Source organism: Desmodus rotundus, chromosome 12 (assembly GCF_022682495.2).
Source record: "Desmodus rotundus isolate HL8 chromosome 12, HLdesRot8A.1, whole genome shotgun sequence".
In the NCBI taxonomy this organism is placed as follows: Eukaryota; Metazoa; Chordata; class Mammalia; order Chiroptera; family Phyllostomidae; genus Desmodus; species Desmodus rotundus.
The window spans coordinates 49,468,342-49,485,720 of record NC_071398.1 but is presented as its reverse complement, the minus strand read 5'-3'; the positions used below and the strand labels follow the sequence as shown (position 1 = coordinate 49,485,720).

The 17,379-nt window shown below is 61.1% G+C and overlaps 4 protein-coding genes across 5 annotated transcripts; all 4 read left to right on the top strand.

Annotated features, from left to right (window-relative positions):
* Positions 1-1,944: 1,944 nt before the first annotated feature.
* On the top strand, positions 1,945-5,193 carry IL11 (interleukin 11). Of its 2 annotated transcripts, none has more exons than XM_071219931.1 (4): positions 1,945-2,103; positions 3,515-3,601; positions 3,731-3,892; positions 4,753-5,193. In XM_071219931.1, exons 2-4 carry the CDS (start codon positions 3,572-3,574, stop codon positions 4,921-4,923), a joined length of 363 nt encoding a protein of 120 aa, XP_071076032.1. In that variant the 5' UTR covers positions 1,945-2,103; positions 3,515-3,571; the 3' UTR covers positions 4,924-5,193. The 2 variants fall into 2 exon arrangements, with proteins under 2 accessions (XP_071076032.1, XP_024426452.2); XM_024570684.3 differs by lacking the exon at positions 1,945-2,103 and adding an exon at positions 3,077-3,336 and having other exon boundaries at positions 4,753-5,140.
* Positions 5,194-7,047: 1,854 nt separating this feature from the next.
* On the top strand, positions 7,048-11,367 carry GARIN5B (golgi associated RAB2 interactor family member 5B). The gene is made up of 10 exons (XM_053915875.1): positions 7,048-7,197; positions 7,361-7,515; positions 7,592-7,850; positions 8,078-8,102; positions 8,294-8,358; positions 8,451-8,554; positions 8,635-8,687; positions 8,777-8,853; positions 8,986-10,564; positions 11,309-11,367. Exons 1-10 carry the CDS (start codon positions 7,048-7,050, stop codon positions 11,365-11,367), a joined length of 2,526 nt encoding a protein of 841 aa, XP_053771850.1.
* Positions 11,368-11,920: 553 nt separating this feature from the next.
* On the top strand, positions 11,921-13,125 carry COX6B2 (cytochrome c oxidase subunit 6B2). Its single transcript, XM_024570088.2, has 4 exons — positions 11,921-11,967; positions 12,042-12,162; positions 12,811-12,911; positions 13,014-13,125. The coding sequence occupies exons 2-4, from the start codon at positions 12,060-12,062 to the stop codon at positions 13,065-13,067; spliced, it is 258 nt and encodes an 85-aa protein (XP_024425856.1). The 5' UTR covers positions 11,921-11,967; positions 12,042-12,059; the 3' UTR covers positions 13,068-13,125.
* Positions 13,126-14,846: 1,721 nt separating this feature from the next.
* Positions 14,847-16,729, top strand: KMT5C (lysine methyltransferase 5C). The gene is made up of 3 exons (XM_053915874.1): positions 14,847-15,115; positions 15,204-15,376; positions 15,575-16,729. The coding sequence occupies exons 1-3, from the start codon at positions 14,847-14,849 to the stop codon at positions 16,069-16,071; spliced, it is 939 nt and encodes a 312-aa protein (XP_053771849.1). The 3' UTR covers positions 16,072-16,729.
* The last annotated feature ends 650 nt before the right edge of the window (positions 16,730-17,379 follow it).

Here is a 17,379-nt window from a genome sequence, read left to right as displayed (position 1 = left end):
GAGTCACCTTGGCTGGCCCCCGCCGGTCTAGGGGGGGGGCTACGTCAGTTCTCCCCTCACTGACGCAGCCTTGGGCCCCCCACGCTGACTCAGCCGGAAGTAGGCCCCCTGAGGGGTGGAGACCCAGTGGTCAGAAGCCTAGGTCCCAGCGGGAGCAGGGGCTGGGGTGGGCCCCTGGGGGGCCGTGGACAGGGTGGCCGTGACCAAGAGAGAGAGAGAGACAGAGCGCATGCATGCTTACCTGACGCGATGAGGTCATGTCCCACCATGGGGGGGCTGTGACCTCACCTCCCTGGGGACCTGAGCAGTTGCCCCCCCAGTGGTGGGGGATGACTCCAGCTGCCATTCATCCCCAGAACCCCCCTGCCAGCTCAGCACAGACTGGGGGCCAGGAGGGGGGTCTGCATGGAGCCCTCTGGAAGGGCTGGTCACCTTTTGTCTTCTCACTTTCATCTCGTCTCTCTCTGCCACCCTGGGGGGTGGGGTGCTCCTAGGGACCTGGGCTCTGTGTCAGCCCCTCACTGGCTCTGCCTTGGATCCCACTGGCGGCCACCTCTGCCCCATACACCTGGTGCTCACCGCCTGCGTGCCTGCATCAGCGTCTCTGGCCCCTGAATCCCTCTCCCTGTCCTGCCTCGGTCTGGTCTCTGCAGCATCCTCTCTGCAGGGCTGCTCTCTGTACGTGTCTCAGCGGCCACATCACGTCCCCCCATGGCTACATCTTTTTCTCTCTTCGTCTCCCTGAACGTGTTAATAAAAACCACCAAGCACAGCAATGGTTCACACTTGTTGAGAGCTGACCGACGGGGGGGCTTTCTTTACTTGAGCGAGCTCACTCTGTCCAACACTGAGGCGTTTGGGGGTTGGGGTGGGTACTCAGCTATCCCCAATGTCACAGGGAAACTGGGGGCACAGAGAGGTGAAGCCTCAGGGCCTGACGTCCCACCTCTACTGGGTGTCTCAACATCTGTCTTGCTCCGTCCTCTGTCATCTCTGTCTCTGGTTCTCTCTCACCTTCCTGTCCCTACCTGTCACCTGGAGAAAGGCTCTCTCCCTCACTCTGTCCCTGTTGCTGACCCTGACTCTGACTCTGTGACTTGGTGCCTCTTTCTCTTCGCTACTCTGACTTGGTGTCTCCGTTTTTCCCTGTGAGTGTCTTCTGGGCCCTGGTCCTCTCTCTCTCTGAGACGCCACTGTGTCTCTGTCCCGCTTCCTCAGTGGGTCACTGTGGGTCTCTCAAAATCTCTCATGGTGCCACCTTCCTGTCTCCCTCTCCCTGATGGCTGACCCCGAACCTCTCCTCTCTGAGTCCCTGGTCCTCTCTGCTCCTGCAGCGTGTCCCTGGGCTGTCTCCGTCTTTCTGCGCGTCACTCTGTCTCTCTGTCACTGCATCTCAGACTCTGCCTCTCTGCCCCAGTGGCCCCATCTGTCCCTGTGTCTCTTGCGTCCTTGCCGGGCCTCAGTTTCTCCAACTCTCTCCCTCTCTCTCTGTCCCTTGGAGTGGCTCCCCCCAACCCAGAGCCTCCGTTTCCCCAGGCCCGCCCTGTTGCTCAGTCACCCGTCACCGCCTCCCCCCAGCCCCCCATCTCTCTGCCTGTCCTGGTCCAGCAGGACCCCCACCCGCAGCCGGGCCCCAGCTTTTGAGCCACTTGTGTCTGCCCCAGCGGCGGCCGGGCCGAGGAGGTGGAGGGAGGGGACGCCAATGACCTCACCAGCCCCTCTCCGACCACCCCCCCCTTTCCCTTTCAACTTTTCCAACTTTTCGTTCCGTGCCCTCCTCCGAGCGAGGCGGCGTGAGCCCTGCGAGGCAGCCGGCTCCGTCTGAATGGAAAAGGGAGGCAGGGAGGGTGAGTCAGGATGTGTCAGGCCGCCCTCCCCTGCCGCCTGCCCCCCGCCCGCCCGCCCCGGCCCCCTATATAACCCCCCAGGCGAACACACTCCCTCACTGCCGAGGCCCTGGCTGCTCAACGCACATGCCTCCCCTCCCCAGGCCGAGGCCCAGCTGACCCCTGGGGCTCCCCCGGCAGAGGACAGGGAAGGGTTAAAGGCCCCCAGCTCCCTGACCCCTGCCCTGGGGAACCCTACCCTGTGGGGACATGAACAGTAAGTTGGTTCAAGTTCATGGGGTGGGGGGAGAAGCAGGGAGGGAGGAGGGTGGGACCTTTGGCGGGGAGGGTGGGGAGCAGACAGACAGCGGAATGGGACACCCAGACAGGAGCGAGAGGGAGCGATGGGGAGGCAGACGAGGAGAGGAGGGCAGAGTCTGGGAAAGCCGGCAACCTGGAGCAGGACGGGCAAAGGGAGCGACGAAGGGACAGAGACTCGGGGACACCGAGAGGTGGGGACGCACAGAAACAGAGAAACAAATGCAGCGAGGTGACCCCAAAGGGCCCAGGACGCCCAAGGAGGCAGCAGGGACGAGAGACGCACACACCCAGGGACGCCGACAGAGGCTGCACGGGGGAAACTGAGGCAGGGAGTCCAAGGAGGTGAGAGCCAGGAGGAGGAGAGACGGAGAGGCAGGGGTGCAGACAGAAACGGGGAAGACAGACGGATGCCGGCGGACGGACAGACAGCGGCGGGAGCAGCCCGGGGGGCGGGCTGGGGGTGTGCGGCGGGAGCGGGGCAGCCCGGGGGGCGCTGATTGGCTGTGGGAGGCGGAGGGCGGGGCCCGGGGGGATGGGCGGCCCGGGAGGCCGGGGCCAGAGCCCCAGCGCCGCGCTGCGGCGCCCCTCTCTCCAGCCCAGGTGTGCCGGGGCATCCCGCACCGCAGCGGACGCACCACAGCCCGCCTCGGGAGCGTCTCCCGGGAGGGTCTAGTGCCTCCGGGTCTCAGGCCCGAGCACCCTCCCCTGCTCTCAGTCCGGCCAGGGGTTCCCGGGGCCCCGGGAGGGGGCAGGTTCTGGCCTGTGCCTCCCCCTCACGCCCCGCCCCGGGGCCCAGATTCCGGCGTCCGGGGGCGGACGGGAGACGCCCGGCCCGTCTACCCGCCCGGGGCCGCGTCTGCTCCGACGGGCGGGGCAGCCAGAGCCGGAGAGGGAGAGGGAAGCCCGCCCTGGCCAGCAACCGGCCCTGGGCGCTCCGCCCTAGGATGCGAGACCCCCAGCCCTCGTCTCTCCGACCAAAAGTCCCCCCTGAGCCTTCTGCCGCCTCCCTCCCGCAGGTGTTTGCTGCCTGGTCCTGGTCGCGCTGAGCCTGTGGCCAGAGAGAGCTGCTGCCCCAGGGCCACCTCCTGGCCCCCCGAGGGCTTCCCCAGACCCTCGGGCTGAGCTGGACAGCGCTGTGCTCCTGACGCGCTCCCTCCTCGCGGACACTCGGCAGCTGGCCGCGCAACTGGTAGGACAGACTGGAGAGGATGGGCGGGGGACCTGGACCGAGACTGAGACTCAGGCGGTATCTGGGCTTCCACGGTGGCACAGATGGGGAGGGTGGGGAGGAGTTTGCGGCCTGCGGTTGGTGAATGAAGGGACCCCCAGAGCTGGGCAGGGTCACCCTCATAGCTTTTTCCCCCCAGAGAGAGAAATTCCCAGCCGACGGAGACCACAACCTGGACTCCCTGCCCACCTTGGCCATGAGTGCGGGGGCGCTGGGAGCCCTGCAGGTAGTAGCAGCGAAGAGGGATGGGGGTGAAGATGGGAGCTGAGCCTTGGAGGGGGTCCGGGGGTGTTGGGGGACAGCAGGGACACGTACCAGGTGCTGCTGACAAGCCCCATGCCCTGTGGTCCCCCAGCTCCCGGGCGTGTTGACACGACTTCGGGCAGACCTGTTCTCCTACCTGCGGCACGTGCAGTGGCTGCGAAGGGCGGGAGGCCCGTCCCTGCGGACCCTGGAGCCAGAGCTGGGGGCCCTGCAGGCCCGGCTGGACCGGCTGCTGCGCCGGCTGCAGCTCCTGGTATGACACCCCTGCTTAGAGCCCCTGCCCTGCGTCCTCAAGAGCCTGTGGTCCTGAGGCCCCAGACTCCAAAATCCTGCCTGGAAACTCTTAGTCTCACCTCAAAAACTCAGAGACCCCACAATCTTGTGACTCCCAAATTCCCGCTCTGAAGTCTTAAGACTCAACAGTCCAAACCCTCCCCCGTGACACAGAGACCCTGGCCCCAAGACAGCACATTCCACAACCTGAGGCCTGGAAACTCTGAACCTCCACACCCGGAGATTTCCAGATCCCAGCATGACAGAGATCCAGACTTGGCAAACCCCGGAGCTCAAGAACCTAGACTCTGAGGTCTGAAACTATAAGCCCTGCCTCCCAAAGACTTCAGATGCTGGTTGTGAGCCCATGAGACCCCAAGATCCTGAGTTCCAAAGTCACAGACCTAAGACCCGAAGACCCCTGGGCCTGACCCCCTCAAGACCCTGGACCTCAAATTCCGGCTCCCAGTTCTCAGACCCCACACTTAAGAAGCCAGCCCTCACCCATGAGTCCTAGAGATCTAAGGCTGAGATCCAGGCTTGCCCAGCCCTCACCCAGCACCAGGATCCCAGCCCTGACCCTACAGACCTCACTCTCCACCCCTAGGACATGGCCCTGGAAACCCTCACCTTTTAGGCACATTTTTTGTATCCAACACTCTGAACTCCCTACCCAGGCACCCATCCCGTAGGCCAGAGACACTCTGGAAATATGCAGCCTGGATGCACCCCCCACCCCCAACCTGATTCAGCAAAGGCTCCAAACACCCCTTCCGGGACCGCCCCACCTCCCCAGCTACAACCCTGACCTGTTGCTAACTCTCTGCCCTCTCCCAACAGATGTCTCGCCTGGCCCTGCCCCAGGCGCCCCCAGACCCGCCGCCGCCCCCCCTGGCCCCTCCAGCCTCAGCCTGGGGAGGCATCCGGGCGGCCCATGCCATCCTCGGAGGGCTGCACCTGACGCTGGACTGGGCGGTGCGGGGCTTGCTGCTGCTCAAGACTCGGCTGTGACCCGCCACCCAGAGCCACTGGCGCCCTTCACCGCCAGACCTTATTTATTTATTTATTTTGGGACTGGGGGTGTGGCAGCCAGAGGACCCCCCTCCCTATTATCTCCCCCTAGTTAGAGATAGTCCCCCTAGGAGACCTGGGCAGGGACACCTGTGCCTTATTTATACTTATTTATTTCAGGGGATGGGTGGGAGGCACGAGGACCCAGGGTCCCCAGCGGGAGGGGGCTGGGGTCCCGGATTCTTGGCTCTCTGAGAAGTCTGGCCGCAGTGTCTTCCTGGCCCCCACTCCTCTGGGCCTAAGCAGGAGCATATATTATTTATTAAACTATTACTTTGGGGGGGGTGGGGAGGGAGGGGGAAGGAGGCCTGTGTTTTTGTACAAAAACATGAGAAACCTTTTGTGAGAAGGAGGAATTAAATTTGTTATACACATCCACTCAGAGGCTATTTCTATGGGGGCTCATGGCATGGGGCTGGGCGTTGGGGGCCCTGGGCAAGGAAGAGGGAGGGACCCCAAGTGACCAAGGCCATGAAGGGGAGGCTCCCAGGGCCTCTGGGCCTCTGAACCCTGAGGGGCAGGGTCTGGGCCTCACCTGGTACCTGGCATTTTGTAAGCATTCAATAAATAGTTAATGGAAAGCTCCAGAAGGCCATCCAGTGACCGACAGTGCTCACTCAGGGCAAAGCTGGAAGGGGAAGCTTGTTCCCAGTGGCAGAGTTCACACCAGCAAATCAGAAAGAACCTAGATGTCCAACTGCGGGGGACGGCGAAATAGATCAGAGCGTGTCCTGTGACGGAAGGCAGCCAAGCGGGAGCTGCAGAGGCTGCTTCAGACGCAGGAAGGGCAGGTTGTCGACCGCGGACGATCCCCGTTCTGTCTCTCTATATATGTTTTTTTTTTTTAATCCTAGAAGGAAATATACCAAAATGTGGACAATGAGTGTCTCCAGGTAGAAGGTGTGGGGTGACATTGTGGGTGACTTATTATTTGTGCTTGTAATCTCCAGAATTTCTACAGTGACCATGTATTTTGCATGACACATTGTTAAAAATAATAAACACTTTTTAAAATGAAAGAATACCAGTCCCTTCCCCACCCCACCCCCCACAAAAAAGCTCTCAGAAAGGGACAAGAAGGACTGTTCATTGAGCACCTGCTGTGGGCTGTGCCTTAGGTTGTAGGGTTTTACTTACATGCCCCCCTGGATCCTGCACTACACCCCACTTATCAAATGAGGGAAACTGAGGCTGGGGTCATGCGTGGTGCTCAAGGTCACACAGCTAGGGAGAGACAGCTGTGATTCTGCTACAAGTCTGGCTCATTGCAAAGGGTGTGTTCCTTTCTTTCTAACTCAGTAGACAGCAGCTGTGACCACGGACACAAATGCACTTGATATGGGGAAACTGAGGCTCCATGGGGGTTTGGTTCTCACTCAAGGTCTAAGGAAGGGTCAGTTGTGAGTGGTGGCTGTACTTGGAACTCTCTCTTAAGAGTCAGAACCCCCCCCCCCAAAAAAAAGAGTCAGAAACCCGACCTGGGTGGTGTGGCTCAGTGGAGATTGAGTGCCAGCCTGGGAACCAAAGAGTCCCCAGTTCAATTCCAGATTAGGCATATATGCCTGGGTTGTGGGCCAGGTCCCCAGTAGGGGGTGCTCAAGAGGCAACCACACACTGATGTTTCTCTCCGTCACTTTCTCCCTCCCTTCCCCTCTGTAAATAAATAAAATCTTTGAGTCAGAAACCCTTTGTTTAACTATCCATTTGCAACATGTCAGACGGGCCTTCCCAGGGGGCCCTGTCTGGTCACCAGTTTGAGTCTAGGGGGGGGCCTTCTGGTTCACACTCCTCGCCCCCACTCCTCAGGACTCCAGGCCACATCCCTGGAGGAGAAAGGAGCCCCCGGCCCCCGGGAGAGTTCCCAGGAAGAGTCCCACGTGTATCCGATGAGGTCACAAAGCCCCTCCACGGAAGGCTCCTCCCCCAGGTCAGGGAGACCACCCTTGGCAGGGCCATGGCCAAGCCCTGGGGAAGCTGAGCTCGAAGCCACAGCCAGTGGGCTGGAGGGTGCCAGGTCCCTGACTCCGTGCCCTGGGTGACACCCGCCCCCTTTATGTAGCCACCATGAACAGGCTTTGGAACATCAGGCACCTGGACCCACTGCCAGGCCCCCCGCAGTGGGTCCCCATTCTGGGCCAGCTGCAGAAGACCCTCCAGAAGGGCGAATACCTGCCCCTCCACCCGCTGCCCATGTTCGAGAGTAACTTTGTCCAGGTTTCCAGCTCCCTGCGCCCTGGGGCAGAGAGGGGCAGAGTGAGACCCCTTGGGCTGGGGGGTTGGGGGGCCACGGGGGACTCAGGGGGTGCGGGCTTGGTCTGGGGGTGCCGCGAAGCATTACAGGAAGGAGTGGTCCCAGCCCTTCTCCCTGGTCCCCCAGGTGACCAGCCGAGGGGCCCCCGTGTATGTGCACCACAAAAGCAACCACCTGACCATGGGTGTGGCCGCCTCCCTGCCTGGCCCGGTGCTGCCAGACCTCCTGCTCATTGCTCGGCCCTCCGAGGGCAGGGACTGTTCCAATCTCGTCCTCACCAGGTGCCTGCACCCCTCCGTTCCCGCTGCCCCCGTCTCCATCTCCTGCTCTACCTCTTCCGTCTCCTGCCTCCACCAGGATGATCCCGCTGGACCTGGTCCACCTCTACGTCCACAACCTGTCTGCCTGGCGCCTGAAGCTTTGCTTGATCACAGGCCGCTACTACTACCTGGAGCTGAACGCCCCCGACAGCGAGGTGGCATTTCTGTTCGACCGCTGGATCCGGCTCATCCACCTGCTCCAAGAGCCCGCCACCTTCTGGGCCCCCAGGACCTTGAAAACGCCCCTCTCGGACCTGGCCCAGGTGGCACCTCCTGCCTCCACCTGGACCCTCCAGGTGGGGGCATGCTCACACAGACCCCAGGGGGCAGTGATGGTTCTAGATTCAAAAGGAGCCAGGACCAAGAGCCTGAAGTCCCAGGTCTCCAGGAACGAGGCTGGGGGCCTAGACACCTGGGTTTGAGGGAGGAGGGGCTGGGTCCTGGAGTCTTAGGCTGGGTACTCGTGGAGATGTGGAAGCCAGGAAGAGGTTGTCCCTCCTGACGGTTCCTTCTCCATTCACAGGGCCAGTCCCACTGCAGACGGTCAGGTGAGCAGGCTCTGGCACCCATTGGGGTTGCTACACCTCAGCTTCTCCTCTGCCATGTGTGGGTGGGGCCTCCAGTGCTGGTGTTCATAACTCTTCCGTCTGCCCCCTGTCGGGGGCCCCCACCAGTGTCCTTTTCTGTTGTCCTTCCCAGAATCAGGGACCCTGACTCAGGTCTCTCCCTCACTTTTCAGCCATGATTGTTGATCCCACCTTTTCTTATAAGATGCTGACATCTCAGAAACAGAGGAAGGCCAAGGTGAGCAGGCCCCGGGAGGCCCCTGGGTGAGGGGCCCAGGGGCCAAGGGGCTGCGCCTCCAGACAGCCCTCCCTTCCTCGTCCTTCTGCCAGACCCTGAAGCGCAAATTCAAGTCCCAGGCTGTGGGTGACTCCGTGCCTCTCATCTGGTCACAGTTGGAGCATCCTGACACTAGGAAGAAAGCCACAGAGAAAAAGTAGGCTTGGGACTATGTCCCCCGTGGGGTTGGGAGAACAATGGGGATGCCAGCCAAGTCCCACCATACTCTGCCTGCAGGTCCCACCCAGAGCTCAGCCTTCACAGCTCTCAGACCAAAATCCAAGTTTCTGGTGAGCACACCCCTCCCTCTGCTTCTGTGAATGAACCCTGCAGCTCTGGCCCTTCCCCTTAGTGCTCAGGCTGCTTTCTTCCCTCCCAGGGAAGCCCAGCATCACCATCCGGACCATCTTCAGCATCGTGTCCAGCACCATCAACCACAAGCTGTCCTCTTCCAAGGCAAGCTATACACCGGGGGCCTGAGCCCAGCTCCTGGGGCTGAGGACGGAGGGACTGGAGGCCTGGTCTGTATCTGAGAGGCCCCCCGGGGCCCTGACCATTCTTCCTCTCATCTTCCTCCACTTCCTCCAGATTCGTTCATCAGAATCTGATGGGGCAGTGGTCCTTGGCAGTTTAGTGAAGACCCCTTCGTATTGTATGTCAGAGAACAGCCCTGATATTTCCTTGCTGGTCTCCTACGATCACGTGGATATGCAACAGAACATGGAAGACCTGTCGAACCTCGATTCCAGCACCTTGTCCTCCGACTCCCTTGGCCAGGACTCCTACTGTCCTAGCTTCTACCTGCCTGCCCCCTACTCCTCTGTCCCTAGGCACAAGAAGAAGGCCAGGCCTCCACCCTCCCAGAAAACTCCCTCCATCCCTCCCACCTCTTGGAAGGACCCATTCATCCTTGACCAGGACCAGAAGGTCTCAGCTGTGCTTGCTCCATCTCAGAAGTCCCCAGATGGACCTTCTGCTCCCCAGATGAGCCCAGTTCCAGCTTCTGCTCCCCAGAAATCCCCAGCCATACCTGGCCCATCCAGGAAGACCCCATGTGTGTTGGCTATTCCCCAGAAGGCCCCAGCCATACCTTCCCTGTCTTGGAAGACCCCACTTGTATCAGGGATTCCCCAAAAAGCCATGCCCTGTCCTGTTCCAAACCAGAAATCTCTGTTCCTACCTAGCCCATCCCCGAAGGTTCTGACTTCACCCACCCGATACCAGATGACCCTGGACCCTGCCAATTTTGGCTCGTTGCGGAGGGGAAGTCATGATGAGAATGTGCTCAAGAGAAGCCAGCCGGAAGGGAAGACAGAGCCGTTGGTGCTGGTGGGCACCCGGCAGACACAGGTTGCAGAGATATGGGCCCAGAAAATGTCCTTGGAGCTGCCCTTCGACACCACCCAGAAGGAAACAAAGGGGGTCGTGATAAGCAAAGCCCAGGAGATCACCCAGGATGGCTTGAAGGGCAAGGGCAAGGTGGAGGACAAGGTCCACGGGATGACGGAGGCGAAATCCCTGGACTTGCCTGGCTTCAAGCCCAGGGTGATGGGGCAGCAGCAGAAGTGGGTCAAGACCCAGGAGCTGGCTGTGGAGGGAGCCCCACAGGAGCGCAGAATGCCCTTCTCTGTGAAGGAGCTCACCTTTGCCAAGATGGTGCTCCTGGCCAAATCCAAGGAGATGCCCTTGAGACCAGAATTGGTCGGTTTGCCCTCCTGGCTCTTGACCCCCCAGGTGTCTGCCAGGTCAACGGCGGGCCCGGAGCCCCTTGACCCCGGCCAGGCTGCCGTGTTGGAAGGCACACCGGTGGTGGGCAGGGAGGCGGAGAAGCTGCTCTCAGACCAGAGGAGGTCTTTCAAAGTGCCCCCCCGCTCCAAGCGTGGCCCCCGGAGCCCAAAGACAGAGAGAGTCTCCCAGGCCCCCATTCCTCTGCCTGCAATGAGGTGGGAAGACGTCCAATCCCCCATCTTGCTGAACTCCATCTCAAAGATGGAGGCCAGAGTATCCCAAAGGCCCAACAGAGAACCTCAGGAGACCGTGGGGATGCCAGGCCAGTGTCCCCTGGCCACTATGGGGTCACCCTTGGAAGTTCTCGTGCCCAAGCTCTTGGAAATTGAGAATAAGAGAGACTCGGTGAACAAGGTGGAGAAGACAAAGAAAAAACTGAGTATCTTCACGCCTTGGCCCAGGTATTTGGGGAGAAAGGATCTCTGGAGTTATCAGCAAGAAGGTGGCACCTGGTGGGAAGGACGGCCTGAATGGGGCAGGCTTAGGGAGTACAGAAAGCAGGGACTCATCATGCTGCAGACCCTTAAAAACATGATATTCCGTGAAAGGAGCCAGGCAAAAATGCCAGGTATATAGTGCATGACTCCATGTATGTAAAATGTCCAGAACAGGCAAGCCCATACACATGGAAAAGAGGTTGGTGGTTACCAAGGGCTGGGAGGGATGGGGGAATGGACAGGGACTGCTTCACCGGCATGGGGTTTTATTTGGGGGTGACGAAAGTGCTCTGGAACTAGATAAAGGTTGTGGTTGCAGGATGTTGTGAATGCAATGCCACTTTAAAATGGTCACAATGGCAAATTTTATGTGATGTGTATTTTCCAACTACACGTATACACGAGGAGGGTAATCCGAGACTGGCTCTGTCCAAGTAGTTTGCTGAAAGGGGAGAGGCCGCTGGTATGGGACATGGTCAAAATAGGAGTTCTTAAGAGGAAGAGATATTCGTGCATTTGGATGTTGGGGTGAAGGGTCAGGCTTCATATTTGCGGAGCAGCAGGGTGAGAAACCTGGGAGGGACACGGGGGTGGGGAGGACTAGAGGCGGTGGGCTTGCCGATTCCTGGAGCATGAAGGAGCCGGTTCAACAGGCCTTTACTGAGTGTGCACTGCTCTCTCTCCAGCAAGCACCGTTCCCACAGGCTTCAGTAGCAAGATGCGGGGACTCAACCTCAGTCGCTAGCTAAAATGTACAAGAGGAGTCCAGCGCGGCCCGGTAGCTCCTGACACCTTCAGACCCGCCTCACGCCTGGCACTGAGTCCAGGCGCTGGAACCCCACCGGTGCTCTTTGCTCTTCCCCGCAGGCCCCAGGCGCCATGCACCTCCACTGTAGGAAGCAGGGTGCTGAACAGGCCGGGCGGGGGGGGGGGGGAGCTCTCTCTCCGGTAGAGGCCAGAGCTATCTATACATTTATATATTGGGGGGTGGGGGGTGGGCCTGGGGAGAACCGGTGGGGTGGCCCAGCTTTGCAGAGATTAAAAGCCTGAGTCTGAGACTCGGCAAAATCGAGCCTGGGTGCCTGTGTGTGCGCACGGGGGCCCGGGGATGGGGTGAGGGGCTGCAGGGGGGTGGGGCGGGGGAGGAGGGGGTCCACGCCGACCTCCGCAGCAAGTCCCAGTCCGTGTTCTGCAGCACAGCGGCTCTCATTGGTTGGGACTCTGGAGCCCCAGCCAATAAGGCCGAGGGGTCGTGGTTTTCCTCCGTTGAGACCCTCGAAACTCAGAAACGGCGGGCACCCCAGACGGAGCCACAGGCATACAGGGACGTGACGACATCAGCCGAGTGAGGACAGGGAGGGTGGGATTGGGGCTGGGTTTGGGGGTGGGGATCAGGCACGGAGACCCTCCTGCCCGCAGGAGCTGCTGACTCAGTGCATGTTAGACAAGAAGCCCTCCAAGGCGCCATGGCCCACGCCACCTTTCGACCCGCGCTTCCCCAACCAGAACCAAACCCGCAACTGCTACCAGAACTTCCTGGGTGAGCCCTCGGGATCAGGGGAGGAGGAGCGGGGTGAGACGTGGAGGCAGGAAGGGGCGCACCCTAACTCCCGAGGATGACCGAGGGGCCCAGGGCCGCCTTGGGAGTGGAGACCGTTGGGGTGGGAGGCGGGGCGAGCCACAGTAGAATGGGCGGGGCCTTGTGTGGGGGGCGGGGCCTGTTCATGGAGGGGAGGGGCGATGGAGGGAAAGGCGGGGACTGGCCTCGGATGGGCAGGACCGAGGCTGTGGAGGGGTGCGGTAGAGAGGGAGTTGGGGCTTGGCCAGGAAGGGAGCATGGGACCTATCAAGGAGGGGTGAGGCTTGGTGGTTAGTGGGCGGGGCCTATTCTGGAGAGGTGGGGTCGGATCTTGGAGAGGCGGGGCCTGCTCTGAAGTCTCTTGACCAAGTCGCTTAGGGGCGGGGAAAGGAGAACCAGGGTGCGCCGGAAGGGGGCGGGGCCTGGTCTGGAGTGGGTGGGGCGGTACAGGGTGGGCAGGGCCTGCGGTGGAAGTGGTAGGGACAGACCTGCAAAGAAGCCAGGTTTGCCCTGGAGTGAAAAGAAGCGGGTGTGGTCGAGAGGGGCGTGTCCTGGCCGTGGGCGGGACGTGAGGCGCGGCCCCACCCATCACCTGGTCCTGCTCCCCAGACTACCACCGCTGCATGAAGAAGATGAACCTCCGCGGGAAGAGCGCTCAACCCTGCGAGTATTTCTACCACGTGTACCACTCGCTGTGCCCCATCGGCTGGGTGAGCCGGGCGCGGGGCGTGGGCGGATCAGAGGGGCCGGGTGACAGCGGGCGCCCAGCCGAGCTGAGCCTGCGTCCCTGCCTCCCTCTCGCCCCACTCCAGGTGCAGCGTTGGACGGAGCAGATAAAGTCGGGGACCTTCGCGGGCAAAATCTGACGGTCTGAGCTCGCGGCTCCTCCCAGAGACCAGGCCCCAGCTCCCCACTCCCAGTCCCTAAGCACCAAATAAAGCTATGATGTTGCCTCTGTTTTTTCTTAATGTCTGCCCCGTGTGCCGTGGGGGCTCGGGAAAGTCCTCCAGGTGTCTGTGCCCTGGAGCCAACACTGCAGTTCTGAAGATGGAGGGGTGGGGCGCGGAGGACTGTGCTCCATCAGGGCTGAGATGGAGAGAGCACCGTGAGATCTCTCCAGCAGGAGCAAGCCACCCCCCCTACCCCCCTCCCACCCGTAACCACCAGCCACCAGCCCAGGGTCACCTTGGGCTCCTTGGATGCCAACCCTTGCCCACCAGGAAGGCTCCAGGGTACTCCTGCCTTTCAATCCCCACACCTACCTGTCACCAGAATCCTCCTTCCTTGGGATCCCCTTCTTTTACCTGGACCTCCTCCCAAACTCCTCCCAAGCTTTCTGCCCCTCTGTCCCAGTCCATCCCACCCCATGCCCTGAGGGGGATCATTTTTGAACCTCCCAGCGCTGAACCCCGCCCCCCCAGTCCCTCGATCCCTTGCTCCAAACCCTTTGTGGGCTCTCTACCACCATCACTCCCCTGCTCCCATGTGACTCCATCTGCCCCCTGCAGATCCCTTCCAGACAGCTCCAGGATGCTCAGAGGGCCCGCCTGAATTAATCTCTGCTCCTGCCTCATTGGATGCTGGGCCTGTCCTCAGCCAGTCTCTGAGATGACAATGCTGAGATTCCTTCTGATTCCAGGTAGCCCTCAAAAATATCACCTCTCCAGCCACCTCCCCAGGTCGAGGAGTGACCCTTGACCCAGCACAGAATGTGGTCCTGCCCCAGACCGCCAGCCTTCTGGGCATGGGAGGGTTGGATTCTACTGTTTCTGCCTAAAGCTGGCTGTCCCCTTCCTTGGGCAGCCTGGGCCTCCAGCCTGAAGCTGTCTCATGAAGCACCGGTCCCCTGGAGTTCAAAGGTAGCTGTTAGGAATCATGACAATTTTCTGGGTGACCCTGGACACAAGCCTGTTGACCTACATACACCACAGTTTTCCCAGCTGTAAACCAGACAGCGCAGTCCCGTGATCCTGCAGAGGGACCACGGGAAGGGCTGGGTGAGCTCAAGGAAGGATGGGCTCCATCTCATCCCCTCACCTCCTGGGTGTTCTTACCACCCCACCCAGGGCACACCCCCGAGGTGCCCTCTCCAGGATGGCTCCACCCCAAGACCTTGGGTCCCCCAAGGATCCTCTCCAGGACCCTGCCCCTGAGAGTCAGGGGGAAGAGGGAGTGCACAAGGTGAGCCCTGGCCCAAGCAGACCTGGATGCTACAAGAAGGGTCCTCCCTGGAGACGCCCCCACACAGAGGCTGCTGCACTGCTGCAGGAAAGAAGCGAGCAGCGGTACCATACCCCACAGGCCAGGCAGCTCTGAGTCACAGAGTGGGGTGACGGTGTCTGAGCACTCAGTGAGGTCACTCAGGTAGTAGCATCCAGGCACAGGGCTGACACCTGTGCAGCCATGGCCAGCCTCTTGACCTCACCAGAGCACAGGACTGGAGTGCATTTCACTCCATTGGCCAGCAGCCCCTCCCAGTCTTCTTCTTTCCCTCTTGGGCAGGAGATACTCCCTCGACCACTTGACCACTTTGGGGGCATTTTTTACACCCCTGTTTGCCTTGTGGCCACCACTGTCCTATGGATACCTGAGCCTGGGCCAGACCCGCCCAGCCCGCAGCCTAGCCTCCAGCCAGCTGGACCAACATGACCGCAAACTCCCAGCCCTGGGCAGGGTTGCCACCCCCCAGGGGCTCCTGGCCACTGCCCGTCCCAGGGGAGGACCCTCGGGACCAGGGTGCCCGGGTGGGCCAGGGCGCTGAGCGGCCCGGCCCCCAGTTTGTGCCCGCAGATGGGAACGCAGCCTGCGTGAAGGTGCTCCGGGACATTGAGCCGGGGGACGAGGTAACCTGCTTCTATGGTGAAGGCTTCTTTGGTGAAAAGAATGAGCACTGTGAATGCTACACCTGCGAGAGGTGGGCACGGGGCTGTTAGTGGGTGGGCTGGAGGGAAGTGGATATCCTGTGAGCCCGAAAGTGCAATGTCAAGGCTGACATCCCTTAGGAAAGGGGAGGGGGCTTTCCGCCTACGGCCCCGGGAGCCCTTGCCACCTCGGCCCCTGGACAAGTACCAGCTCCGGGAGACCAAGCGGAGGCTGCTGCAAAGGTTGGGCGGTGGCCGACTGACCCCAAGGGCCTGTGCCCACTGGTTTCCTCTGCGCCAGGACCCGTTCTGCGGTAAGCAAAAGCCAGGGACCCCATCCTGTCAGCCTGTATCAGCTGCTCTCGGGTCCTTGGGTCCTCAACCCTTGTCTGCCCTCTGTCCTGCTCCTGGGCATCCCAGGGGGGTTGGGGGTGGTCTGAGCAGAAGCTGTCCCACTTTCCTGAGGGCCTGCTCACAGGGTTACTCTTTCTCCCTCTCCCCCACTTCTACAGCGGCCTGCCAGCCCCTGCGACCCCCACCCTGCGGCACCAGCCCCGATGCCTCACCCCTCTGGCTCCAGTGGCTGCCTCAGCCCCAGCTCTGGGTGCGTCCCCGGAGACGCCGTCGCCCCCAGCCCCGGCGGGCCCCCATGCTCCCCCTTCTCCGTGCTGCTCGCGTCTCCCTGCACCAGTGGGGAGGCTGCGGCCCCCACTGTTGCCTGCAGGCCGAGGTGGCAGTGGCCCTGGACCAGGCCCCCTGCGCCCGCTGGACTCCCCAGCAGGACTGGCGCTGGGCCCGGCGTTATGGGCTGCCTTATGTGTTGCGTGTGGACCTGAGCCGCGTGGTCCCAGCCCCACCTGCCACTCCCATCCCCACCCTCGCCCCTGCCAGGAACCCAGGCCCCATCTCCATCCCCAAGCAGGCCCTCGCCTTCGCGCCCTTCTCCCCACCCAAGCGCCTGAGGCTGGTGGTCAGCCATGGCTCCATCGACCTGGATGTCAACAGTTAGAGGCTGTGATGGCCTGGACAGGGTGCCCGCCTCGTACCCCCAGCCCTGAGTGCTTGGGGGACTCACTGACTTCCAGAAGGAGCTCCTGGACCTCTAAGAGGGAGATGACCCTTGACCCCAGCACAGCTCTGACCTGCAGGTGGGGTTGCTTTGGGCATTCCCAGGGATCAGACCCCAGACCCTTTGTGACTGCTGACCCCTGAGCCACCCCAGCCCCAGCAGGGAGCCCTGGCCATTGCTGCCCTCTGCACCCCCAGCCCCAGCCTCAGGACTGAAGAAGCCGGTCCCTTTCCTGCCACCTTCTCCTGTCCAGGGAGCAAAGCCATAGGGAGTGGAGGCCTTCCCTGGCATCTCCCCAGAAGCCCAGGCCTTGGGAGGAGGGGAACTGACTTGGGGGATGGGGGCAACAGTTTCTGGAGACTGCCCTGTGGAGGGGAGTGAGTGTGCTCTCAGCTCCACGACTGTCTGAGGTGGGGGGGGGGCGTCCACACGTCCTCACCACCCCGCAGGTCTCAGGGAGGCCGGGTGTGACCTCGTCTTTCTCATGGTGCTATCCCTGGTGCTAATGGGGTGTGGGGACGCCCTCCCCCCACACTGGAATGGGGTAGTTTGGGGGATTGGAAGCACTTGAACTTTTTATTTTATTAAAACCTTGTTATAAGCATAACCCTCGGAGGCCATTCGTTTTGATTCACGTTTGGAGGGGATGTCCATCAGGAGGGTGAGACCCTCGGCCCCAGAGGAGGCAGCCAGGCCTTGGGCCCTGGGGGCTCTGGGAGTGTGACAGGGTGGGGACCCCGGAGAGCAGAGCACCAAGGCCAGAGTCACATCCCCCTCTAAACAGGGCTGAGAAAGAATGCTGTCAAACCACCCTCCCAGCAGGAGGGGATTCTCCCCAGTTCTCCGGATGAGCCCACAGGTCCAGCAAGCAGGGTCAGTCGCCCCTCCCCCACCTCACCTGTGCTCTGTGGGACCACATGGGTCTCAGGTGTCTTCAGATCCAGTTCAGTATCTTGAATTCCCTCGTTGTCTCTTTAATTACAGAGGGAAATACAAACAGCTGACAATAGTTAGGGTTCCTGGCCTTGCAGAGGGCAGGCCGCAGTCTGCGGAGGCCAGGGGTGGGCTGCAGACCCCCATCTATCCTCCACGGGGTGGCCGGCCTTGCAGAAATTCACCCTGGAGGCCCTGGAGGCCAGGCCATGTGCCTGAGGGGGTGGTAAGGCACAGGAAGACCCTGGTGTTCAGGAGCAGGTAACTTTTTTACTTTATTAATGCATTTACATAACATTTCTGGCATTTTTCAAA

Bases quoted from the DNA above. Each gene is read 5' to 3' on its own strand.
- KMT5C (XM_053915874.1), top strand. From the start codon at position 14,847: ATGACCGCAAACTCCCAGCCCTGGGCAGGGTTGCCACCCCCCAGGGGC. The intron at 15,116-15,203 runs GTGGGCACGGGG...GACATCCCTTAG, and splicing joins GAATGCTACACCTGCGAGAG to GAAAGGGGAGGGGGCTTTCC. The intron at 15,377-15,574 runs GTAAGCAAAAGC...CCACTTCTACAG, and splicing joins GCGCCAGGACCCGTTCTGCG to CGGCCTGCCAGCCCCTGCGA.
- GARIN5B (XM_053915875.1), top strand. From the start codon at position 7,048: ATGAACAGGCTTTGGAACATCAGGCACCTGGACCCACTGCCAGGCCCC. The intron at 8,103-8,293 runs GTGAGCAGGCTC...CTCACTTTTCAG, and splicing joins GTCCCACTGCAGACGGTCAG to CCATGATTGTTGATCCCACC. The intron at 8,854-8,985 runs GCAAGCTATACA...CACTTCCTCCAG, and splicing joins ACAAGCTGTCCTCTTCCAAG to ATTCGTTCATCAGAATCTGA.
- COX6B2 (XM_024570088.2), top strand. From the start codon at position 12,060: ATGTTAGACAAGAAGCCCTCCAAGGCGCCATGGCCCACGCCACCTTTC. The intron at 12,163-12,810 runs GTGAGCCCTCGG...CCTGCTCCCCAG, and splicing joins CTGCTACCAGAACTTCCTGG to ACTACCACCGCTGCATGAAG. The intron at 12,912-13,013 runs GTGAGCCGGGCG...GCCCCACTCCAG, and splicing joins CGCTGTGCCCCATCGGCTGG to GTGCAGCGTTGGACGGAGCA.
- IL11 (XM_071219931.1), top strand. From the start codon at position 3,572: ATGAGTGCGGGGGCGCTGGGAGCCCTGCAG. The intron at 3,602-3,730 runs GTAGTAGCAGCG...GTGGTCCCCCAG, and splicing joins GGGCGCTGGGAGCCCTGCAG to CTCCCGGGCGTGTTGACACG. The intron at 3,893-4,752 runs GTATGACACCCC...CTCTCCCAACAG, and splicing joins TGCGCCGGCTGCAGCTCCTG to ATGTCTCGCCTGGCCCTGCC.